Raw genomic sequence first — 11,317 nt, forward strand, 5'->3', positions numbered from 1 at the left:
CTCTTGCTACAAAATGGTTGCTTCCCCTCAGCCCCATCCTCAGTAACTTGATTGCTTCTCTCCTGTTCCCCCTTTTGCCTAAATCATTGTGTCCATGTAAAAATTTGGAAAGTTGGCAAGTTTATAGAATAATTCAAGTTAGAAAACATTGCCTTAGGCACTGTCTTTCAAATATAATTTTTTAGCTGTCTTTTCAATGGGAATGGATGGCAGCCAGGACAAGATGTAATTTACTAATGAGATTAAAGTTCAGTTCAGGTCAGTTCAGTTCAGTCGCTCAGTCCTGTCTGACTCTTTGTGACCCCACGGACTGCAGCACACCAGGCCTCCATGTCCATCACCAACTCCTAGAGCTTACTCAAACTCATATCCATTGAGTCAGTGATGCCCTCCAACCATCTCATCCTCTGTCGTCCCCTTCTCCTGTCTTTAATTTTTTCTAGCATCACGGTATTTTCAAATGAGTCAGTTCATCGCATCACATGGCCAAAGTATTCAGCTTCAGCATCAGTCCCTCCAGTGAATATTCAGGGCTGATTTCCTTTAGGATGGACTGATTTGATCTCCTTGCAGTCCAAGGGACTCAAGAGTCTTCTCCAACACCACAGTTCAAAAGCATCAATTCTTCAGCACTCAGCTTTCTTTACATTCCAACTCTCACATACATGACTACTGGGAAAAACAGCAAAGTACAGGCATGTCGTGTTCTTGACTGAGACGAGACCAACCTTTCAGGTTCTCAGTAGTCCAGTACCAGTGAAAGGCTGACTTTATGTGAAGGGGTGTAAAGTCCATGAAGATATTGAATGACTGCTCTTACCACACACTGGGCTCAACTCTGGTGAGCTAGACAAACAGCAGCCTCTTCCACAGCACTGCCTGGCACACAAGAGCTGTGTGTCCTGTGCTCAGTCTCTCAGTCGTGTCCAACTTTGCAACCCCATGGACTGTAGTCCTCCAGGCTCCTCTGTCCATGGGATTCTCCAGGCAAGAATGCTGGAGTGGCTTGTCATTTCCTCCTCTAGGGGATCTTCTTGACTCAGGGATTGCATCTGCAGCTCCTGCAGCTCCTGCTTTGGCAGGTGGATTCTTTATCACTGAGCCACCCAGGAAACCCCCCAGCAAACACTGGTTGAGGTGAAATCCTAGCGGGGAAAGACAGCATTGAGCAAATGTGTGTGTTAAAAAGTCACGTTGTGGGAATTTCTGGAAGTAGTTGGGGAAGATAATACATAAATGTTCCATTTCACACTACTCTAAGTTTTGAATTTTAAGTCCCTGAGTTACTGTTGTAACAAAAACTGTGTATTTTGAAATTACTATTTTTGTTTCTCCTCCTCTTCTTTTTGTTGCTCTGCTTGTGTTACTCTGATATTTTGTAATTGCTACTTTATTTCTAATTTTAGGAAGTTGGTATTTGAAACAGGGTTTCTGAAAGGGTAAGTATTTTTCCCCCAAATAAGACTTTGGGAATATGGAAATGACAACCCACTCCAGTATTCTTGCCTGTGGGATTATGTACACAGAGGTGCCTGTATCGAATGAGGACCCCGCAGTCCATGGGGTTGCAAAGAGTCAAATGTGACTGAGGGACTAACACACACAATTTTTGTTTTACCCAAAATAAGAAAGACTTCGGGGATATACTCAATAACTATGTCATATCTTTGTATGGTGACATAATGTAACTAAACTTATTGTGATCATTTAAAAATGTCTAGAAATATACAATCATTATGTTTTGTAACAGGAACTAACATAGTGTTGTAGATCAATTATACTTCAGAAAAAAACAAACAAACAAACTCATGGAGAAAGAAACTAGACTTGTACATAACAGGAGTGGGAGACAAGGGAAAGAGAAAAGTGATGAAGGAGGTCAAATAGTAAAAACTACCAGATATAAGACAGATCAGTCTGAGCGATGTAATGGACAACATGATAAATGTGATTACTACTGCTGTATGCTTTCTATGAAAGTGTTAGTAAATCCTGTTCCTGGAAAAAGAAAAAAAAATTGAGTTCTTTAATTTTGTATTAATATCTCTATGAGATAATAGACATTTACTAAATGTATTGTGATAATCGTTGAGTGTTATATGAAACTCAAACCAGTGTACTATATACCTTAAACTTATACAGTGCTGTATGTCAATTATATCTCAATAAAACTGGAAGAAAAATACTATGTATGTGTTGTGTGTGTGTGTGCACATAATGGTGTGTGTGCATGTCTCTGTGTGTGTGTTAGTGTATGTTGATAGCAGAGGAGATGAAATTGTCATACTTCTTATAGTCTGTAGCCTCAGTAGAATTAAAATGGTGCTTACATATAAGGAGCAGTGATAGGGGTGGTTCTTTAATATCATTTACTGTTTGTTTGTTTTTTCCAAAGATGCTGCCCTTCAGTTGGATGCTTAGGGCAAACCGCTGATTTTATGCAGCTCAGTGTTTCATGTTTAGAACTCGGCCTCCAAACTCAGAAAGACTGGCTGAAGGCCAGCTGACAGGTGGAGCCCACCATGTACTCACGGCAGCCAGACCCTGAGCCTGGCCTGTCACCTGCCAGGTGGAATCTGCTGATTAATTTGGGGTCTTTTTAGCAGCACACCCCACTTTTTCAGCCAGCCAGCCAGCCTCACAACCTTCTGTATGACTCCAGAGTGCCATGGAATAAGCCATTTCTAAAGGTTCCCCCCGAAAGCAATGCAGTTCTCAGAAACACCACCCACAGCTAGTAAACAAACAGCCATAACTTCATTTGTACTTCCTAACTCCAGACTTCTTCTCCTGAATGACAGATCACCTTTCCTGGAGTGGAGCAGTGTAAAGAGAGTGATGGTGACAGCTGACAGGTGAGGTGGGTCCTTCTGCAAGGCAAGCAAGCTTTCTGATCTTGGGCCAGTGGGTCTCACCTGTCAGCAACTGCTGACAGCCCAGGGCTCCCTGCCAAGAGCAGGAGCCCTGTGATTTTGACATGGCAGATGGGAGTCAAATATAATAGCTGACAAGTGAGATGGGCAACCCAGGGATTGTTCCCCTGCATGTTCCAGGGTCAGAGTCTATGCAAAATATCCGTGGTGTTGCCAAGCTTGCTCAGTGGCTAGACCACCTTCTGTAGCCCATCGAAAGGGCAGGAAGGGAACCTCTCAAGTAATAATAAGAACATAGTGCCTATTGTGTTGCAGATATTTACAAATATTTTCTGTCTCCAGAGCAACCGTCCAAGGGGATGGTCACTGTGTTACAGATGGGAAACCGAAAGCCAGTTGAATGAGCGTCTCGGGGCCACACAGCTTGGTGTGAGAAGAGCTGGGATCAGACAGAGATGAGCCCAGCTCCCACGCTGGGCCATTTCCAAAATTCTGTTGCTGGTTTCCCAGCGATTTCCTGTTTCTGTAGGCCAGTCAGTCATTTCTATTTCACTTTTGTAGTGAAAAGGAAGAATGAATAATAATAGGAAGAAAGTATAAGTGAAAAAACATTAGAAAGAATACAATACATTCATTTTACTGTGGACAATGATTGGCTTATTACAAAGTTAAATGTTTTTTCTAAACTTAACACATCCCAGGAAACTGGCACAGTGCTTGCAAGTACCAGACCTGAACATGAACAGGAATAAGTTTAGGAATCCCCTTAGAAGTGCATGTAATTCATAAGTAATACGAATATAGTTAGAACAAAGGACAGTGCAGAATTTTTTACATTCTCGGGACTGGCAGAATTTATTCTGGGATGAAAAACTGCTCTTTTGGTTAGTAAAGCATCTTATTAGAACTTTTGAGTATACCATGATACTGTTAGGAATGAGGAAGTTAAAAACAGTTAAATCGTGTGATTTAAACAGATAGGCTCCTTGAGGCTGTGGAAGGTATGAGGTGTAGGGGCTGGGCTGGGAGCAGAGAGGACTGAGGAATGGAGATGAGGTTTTGCAGCAACTGATAGAGAGCAGTATCTGTTACCCTTGCTCAGGAGGGAGGAAAGTTCCAGAAGACTCAGATGATGTCCTTTGGAAGTGATGATAGTGGACATTGATTTTTGTTTCCTTTTTCTGTAACATAACTTCCTTATGATGGGTGCTGGTGTTTGACAGTCCTCTTAACATACAACCAGTGTGTTACCAGGGCCTTTGACTCAAATAAGGAAGGAAGGAGGTTGTATTCATGCTCAGAAAAAGCCAGTAAATGGAGGGCCAACACAACTCACACTCTGAGACTAATATGATGCCAGTGGCTTCTGTGCAAGAAAATCCTGGAATCCTTTGTGAGTTTCAGGAAGTGATCAGTTGTCAAGATCACCACCCTTCAGAGTGGAGCTGAGATCGAAGTTACTGCTGTGAAGCAGGACATCTTGTTGTTACATCGTCTCTTCTGTATGAAAATTACTCCCCTGGTGATCTCATCCTGTCTCATGACTTTAAATGTCATCCTCATATTGACGATAACTTAAAGCTAATGTTTATCTCCAACCTCTCCCTCACCCACCTAACCTCTCCACTTGGGCATCCAACAAACATCTCAGACTTGATGTGTCCAGTGCTCCCCTCTGATTTACTAGTTCTTCCCCAGCCCATCTCTCTTAATGTTTGTCATCCCAGTAAATGGTACCACCACTCATCCTCAAGCCAACCGAAACACCCTGTTTTCATCCTCAACTCCTTGTTAGGATATGGATCCCACTTCTGTCTCAAATGCGACTACTTCTCATAATCTTCACAAATAATGCTCTAGCCAAGTGACTGACCTAAGCCCTGGCACAATGGACACTGAGAGAGTCTCTGACCTCATTCTTGCCCCCTGTCCTGGCCATCTGTCCTGAGTCTATTCTTTATGCAGCAGTGAGAATGAGCCAATTACAATGTAACTCAGAGCAGTTCTCCTGTACTCGTTGCCCTTTGATAACCTTCCTGAGCAGGTGTGGTCAGCTCTTGTCTTGTGTCTCAGTGGCTAATACAGTGCCTAGCAGAGAGTGTTTAAGAACGTCAGTCTGTTCACAGACTAGAGAAATACAGTGTTCTTCTACCCAAATAGGAAAGCAGTGGGAATTGGGGAGGTGTGTACTACTGAAGAAGGTGCTATGTACTCTTCAGCAGCTTTCTTTTCAAGGCTAATTTCACAGCAAACATGGGATTATGTTTTAACAGTTTCTGAGAAATGATAGCAAATGGCAGGAAATCTGTACATTAGCAACATAGACAACTTCATGGCTCAGAAAATGAGAAAATGCAAAATTGTGATAGCATAAATAGGGGGTTTTCTGTATATATAGCTTCCTCTTAGCCCAATCTTGTGTTTATTGAATATTCATTGGGGTATGTTAGAACAGTGAACAATATTTTATGAGCTTGGCAAAAGGATAAATTGCTGAATGGCTTATATTTTTTTGCTACCAAGAAAGCCCCACAGAATCTGTCCAAAGTGGATTTTTACCAGTCAAAGGTGGCTGAAAAAGAAATTTATTTAATTGCTCCTATCAGTTCAGCTTCCTGTATTTGCTGAATTCTCTTATTTTGTACTCCTCAATGACTATCAACATCACTTTTATAAAGGTTTGTCCCTTTATATATGTCTTCAATCTCTTTCTTTACATAGGCATCCTGATCTCTTCTAATAACCACATTTCCCTCAACAGCCTTATGTTTTCAACTATTGTTTCCAATAGTCTCATTTATTTCAGAACATTATAGAAAAAGTCTAAATCTCTTTATTGCTGGACAAAATGTTGGGCACTGTTCTCCTGATGTTCTTACACTTCATTCTGAATTAAGACCTAAGGGACTTTGCTTGATGCCCTTAATCCAGTGGAATTTATTTGTTCTACTAAAAGAAAAGTCATAGTAAAAAGTTACTATTTCTATCTATTAACAATTTATTGAAGGATTTTTAAAGATATGATAACAGCCCCTGTGAAAACAATGAAGCAAAGTTTCTAGCACATAGTAGGCCAATAAAAATTTTCTTAAGAATGAACAAAATGACTGTGAGTGATTAAGCGATTAAGTATGTTATTTAGTAGCATTTAGACTTGATATACTAGTTCATAGGCAGATGTGAAATTTGAATGCAATTTGAATATGATGTTTTAAGTAGCCAATAATTTTAATATTGTAATACATTTCAGAATTGTTTATGATGCAGGCTATAATACTGTCACAAAACATATGATCATCACCTAATATAGTGTTTGAAATCTTGCCAGCCAAAATTATCAATAAATAATTTTTATCCTAATTAAAAGCTAACTTTATTTTTATAACCATTGTATCATAATTGCTTAAAGAGATGTTAACAGATTTAATCATTTATCTAAAAATATTATCCTACATTTCTGAAAGGAATAAAATTCAGGAGAGCAATCTTTTAAATTTGCAAAAATGTATGTTTTTTCTCAGTTAATTGAATAGCTGAATGTCATGATCAAACCAGAGACATTACTTTGGTAATGGACTAACAAATGGACTGACAAAAGTCCATTTAGTCAAGGCTATGGTTTTACCCGTAGTCATGTGTGGATGTGAGAGTTGGACTATAAAGAAAGCTGAGCGCCAAAGAATTGATGCTTTTGAACTGTGGTGTTGGAGAAGACTCTTGAAAGTCCCTTGGACTGCAAGGAGATCCAATCAGTCCATCCTAGAGGAGATCAGTCCTTACTATTCCTTGGAAGGGCTGATGCTGAAGCTGAAACTCCAATACTCTGGCCACCTGATGTGAAGAACTGACTCATTGGAAAAGACCCTGATGCTGGGAAATATTGAAGGCAGGAGAAGAGGACACCAGAGGATGAGATGGTTGGGTGGTATCACTGACTCAATGGACATGAGTTTGAGTAAACTCCGGGAGTTGGTGATGGACAGGGAGGCTTGGTGTGCTGCGGTCCATGGGATTGCAAAGAGTCGGACACGACTGAGAAACTGAACTGCACTGAACTGATGTCATGATCAACTTATGCTCAAATTAGTCTGGGAAGAATTTTCTTGTTTTCTCTTTCTCCTCTGTCAGTCCTCACCTCTCGCTGTTAAAACTTCTTTCCCAAAGACTTTCAGTTTTGTTTCCTCACCTATTACTTTATTTCAGATCTTTCATTTTCCTTTAATAAAGTCTGCTGTTTAATCAGTATATCACTCCTGTTATTATCATGTTTTTGCTTCTTTTTAATAATAACTGTGGGCCACATGGTGCCTCAAAATACATGATATAAATGTGCATAGCTCCCTGTGGCAGATTTCGTTACTCACCCAGATGCTTCACTCCTCCTGGTACCCACCTCCAGGACCTCAGGCAAATGGAAATGTGTAGCTCCTTGTTAAAATGTGATTAAAAATTTCAAGACAGCAACAGCAAAGCATTAAACTAACCATGGATCCTTAGAAGCTTGTGGCTCTGCCTGTACAAATAACATGAAGGCAGTCCTGTTCCAGCCTTTGCCAGGTGATCTTCCAGTTTCTTCCCCTAGAGTCACTGTGTCTCCATCCTGTGGATATTGGGTGCAATAGTCTGAAGTCTGTGTCCCCCCAAAAAGTTCATATGCTGATATCTTTGCCTCCAAGATAATAGTATTAGGAGGCGAGGGCTTTGGAAAGTGTGGGATCATGAGGGTGTGTCCCACATGGATGGGATTAGTGCCCTTATAAAGTGAAAGTCACTCAGTTGTGTCTGACTCTGCAACCCCATGGACTGGGGCCCTCCAGGCTCCTCTGTCCATAGAGTTCTCCAGGCAAAAATACTGAAGTAGGTAGCCATCCCCTTCAGCAGAGAATCTTCTCTTTACTGCCTGAGCTACCAGGGAAACCCTTATAAAAGAGGTTCCCAAAACATCTTTGCCCCTTCTTCCATGTGAGGTCATAGTGGGAAAGTGGTCTACAATGAGAAAACAGACTCTCATCAGATATCAAATCTGGTGGTGCCATCACTTTGCACTTCTTAACCTTTAGAACTCTGAGAAATACATTTTTGCTGCTTATAAGCCACCTGGTTCATCATATGTTTGTGATGGCAGCCCGAGTGGACTAAGACATTGGGCTTGACCAGGCGATTTGCTTCAGCCAGGGGAATGTGGGCGGGAATGACGTGCACCAGGTCTGCCTCAGCCCTTTGAAGGCATCAGGTGTCTCTGCTTGCCCCTTTGTTTTTTGGTGATAGCCACACGAGGGGTATGTCTCAACCAACCCATCAGGATATGAGACTCAACCCACCGTACAAAGTTAAGCCCACCTGAGCCCAACCTCTTTCAGTTAACTTCAGCCAACCTCCAGGCCCATCAGTGAGAATAAATGATAAGCAGTTAGATCTCGTGAATCTTGGAGTAATTTGTTACACAGCAGAAACCAACTAATACACTACACGAAACCAGTTATCTAAGAGGCCCTAGAGGGCAAACTGGGTTTTAGTTGTTGATCCTGGCTCCTTCTCTCTAATACCTCACTGGCCCAGCTCAGACTGTGACCCCGTTGATTGCCATATCAAGACCCTGATTGTGCTTTTCCCTCCAAACCAACCCCTTTAACTGCACTCTAAGCTCTACACAAACTGCCTCCCCAGCTCCACTCTTGGCTCTGACAGGGCTTAGCATCCCCGCCTGCTAGGGATGTGTCACACATACAAAAAGCACTGTTAACTCAAGGTATCTGTCGTGACTGTGCCTTTTATCTGCTCTCCCTACTTTCCCTTTCAGTGGTTTTCCATCCTGCGGTCACAGTGACCTTTGGAAAGCAAGAATCAGTGCACACCATCCCATGCTTACACCTTCTTTGGCAACATTTGATATTGGAGTAAGATCTAAACTTCTTATACTGCCTACGTTCTTGATTTCACTTCCCGTCATTCCTCTGTTGTGCATTATCTTCCAATCGCAATAGCTTTCCTGAAAAATGCCATGCCTATTTCCATCTCAGAACCTTTAGTCATTCTAATAAAACCCCTCTCGCTACCCCATCTTCAAGTCCTCCCTAAGTGCAGAGTGCTCCTACCAGTTGAGTCTCATTACTGTCCTATAATATTCTGGAAGATGTTTGTCTGGAAGGATACTGAAAATTAGGTGAAAAGGGAATAGCATGATGCACAACGTACAAAAAATAATATCAAAGAAAAGAGATCTGTGATCAGATCAGGGGTCATTATATGCTCTGAGCTTTGAACGAAGGAAACAAGGTTCCTTCCTACACTCTCTCAAATAGAAGAATCCTAAGAAGGACTTCCACTGTTTCCTGTACTTTTTAATGAGATCAAACATGAGATGTCTATTAACAAGTTTTTTATATTCCTGCCACCTTATATTTGTATTTGATGAAATATTCCTGAACTCCACATATCTTGATTTGGGATAATAGTACTAATTATAAAAAAAATTCTTTCTTTATATATTTTAAAGGCAATTTAGGGAGACTTTATCAAAAGCTATTAAGCAGATACTTTTAAACTGGAATTTAACTGCATTCTTTGTCATTTCATTGACTTTATCTTTCCAAAATTGACCTCATGTCTCCATTTTTCATTCACAAATCAGCATGCATGAAGATAAATTCTTATAAAATTTTCTGTTAGATTTTTTTATATTCTTGACCCAGGAAGAATAATTATGAACTTTAATTGTCATTTAAAAAGGAACAACCAATAATATCATTGCTTATAGCATTGCCCTGGTCACTCAGATGGCAAAGACTCTGCCTTCAATGGGTGAGACCTGAGTTTTATCTTTGGGCAGGAAGATCTCCTAGGAAAGGGAATGGCTACTGACTCCAGTATTCTTGCCTGGAGAATTCCATGGACAGAGGAACCTGGCAGGCTTAGAATTCATGAGGTCACAAAGAGTCAGACACAACTGAGCAACTAATACTTTCACTGTTAATATGGACAATGTAAGAATATGTAAAGGATAAAGAAATATCATCTAAAACTATGATTATGAGGGGCTTATGTGCAAAGTGTACGAGCCACAAACAAGGTCAACAGGAATAATGATTAGAACTGTGAGTTTGACCAAAGCAAGGGACTGCTATGTGAAAATGCAATAAAGCTTTGTTAAGCTTAGGGAAGATTATAATAGAGAAGGTGAACAGAGTGAAGTGGAAATGGGTCCCATCCATTCATGGCCAGGGATGAGACTGAAAGATTCCATGTGCAATTATAAGCAGTTGGGAAGAGTTGACCTGTACATTCATCATGTGATATATTAGGAAAGAATGATGTCCTCCAACAGAGTGGGGAAGTAGAAGCTTGACAGAAGCTATGTCTGAGTAGGATTAGAGCACTGAAAATATTCCCAGTGAAAAAGGCAGAACAAGTCATAAAACACAGGAGGGGAAATGAACATTGTATTAATAACTTGAGAGTATCTTGTTTCCCAGAAGACACTGGGATATAGCTGGGGAGCAATGCTACTTTCAGGGATAAATGTGGAATACATTGTTTGCTGTGGCTTATATACATTTAAAGAGTACACTGTATTAACCCTAATATAATATATTAACATTCAATACAAAAACATGTAAGTTAATAATAAATTTTTCTATTATGTTATTACTTTGACTCTCTGACATGAAGAGCTGACTCACCAAAAAAGACCCTGATGCTGGTAAAGATTGAAGGCAAAAGGAGAAGGGGGTGGCAGAAGATGAGATAGTTAGATAGGTGGTTAGACAGCATCCATCGCGTGGCTGGATAGTCCATCCACGACTGAATGGACATGAATTTGAGCAAACTTCAGGAGGTAGTGCCGGACAAGGAAGCCTCAAGTGCTGTAGCGCGTGGGGTGGTGAAAACTCAGACAGGACTTAGCGACTGAACAACGTAAAATCATTTTGTTATGCATGACATCCCACTCCAGTATCCTTGCTTGGAGAATCTCGTGGACAGAGGAGCCTGGCAGGCTACAGTCCATAATGTTGCAAAAAGGTGGACTCAACTAAAGCAACTGAGCACGCGTGCACTAATGCATGCACGTGCATTTTGTTTAAATAGGTTAACTATTCCTCTTGTAGAAAATTTGGGAAATGGAAGGAAAGAAGAGAAAAAAAGATGACACTTGTGTTTCCCCCAAACTGAATTTGTATGTGTAACTCTTGTTTGTGTACTCTGAAATTTTGATTTGGTCACTGGTGAATTTTCAGTTCAGCTGCTCAGTCGTGTCTGACTCTGAGACCCCATGGACTGCAGCACACCAGGTTTCCCTGTCCATCACCAACTCCTGGAGCTTGCTCAAACTGAAGTCCACCGAGTTGGATGAAGTCCATCCAACCATCTCATCCTCTGTCGTCCCCTTCTCCTGCCTTCTATCTTTCCCAGCATCAGGGTCTTTTCCAGGGAGTCAGTTCTTCACA

General features: G+C 41.0%; 1 protein-coding gene across 1 annotated transcript in view; it reads left to right on the forward strand.

The window, feature by feature from the left end:
- The window catches only part of TRIQK (triple QxxK/R motif containing), a 166,045-nt gene extending 158,927 nt beyond the window's left edge, over positions 1 to 7,118 (forward strand). Inside the window, exon 7 of the mRNA XM_059874499.1 lies at positions 2,802 to 7,118. Within this exon, the coding sequence (XP_059730482.1) occupies positions 2,802 to 2,852 (51 nt within the window). The 3' untranslated portion in view covers positions 2,853 to 7,118. The remainder of the gene's footprint in view (positions 1 to 2,801) is intronic.
- Positions 7,119 to 11,317: the final 4,199 nt, after the last annotated feature.

The sequence above is a fragment of the Bos taurus genome, chromosome 14, assembly GCF_002263795.3.
Source record: "Bos taurus isolate L1 Dominette 01449 registration number 42190680 breed Hereford chromosome 14, ARS-UCD2.0, whole genome shotgun sequence".
Taxonomy (NCBI): Eukaryota; Metazoa; Chordata; class Mammalia; order Artiodactyla; family Bovidae; genus Bos; species Bos taurus.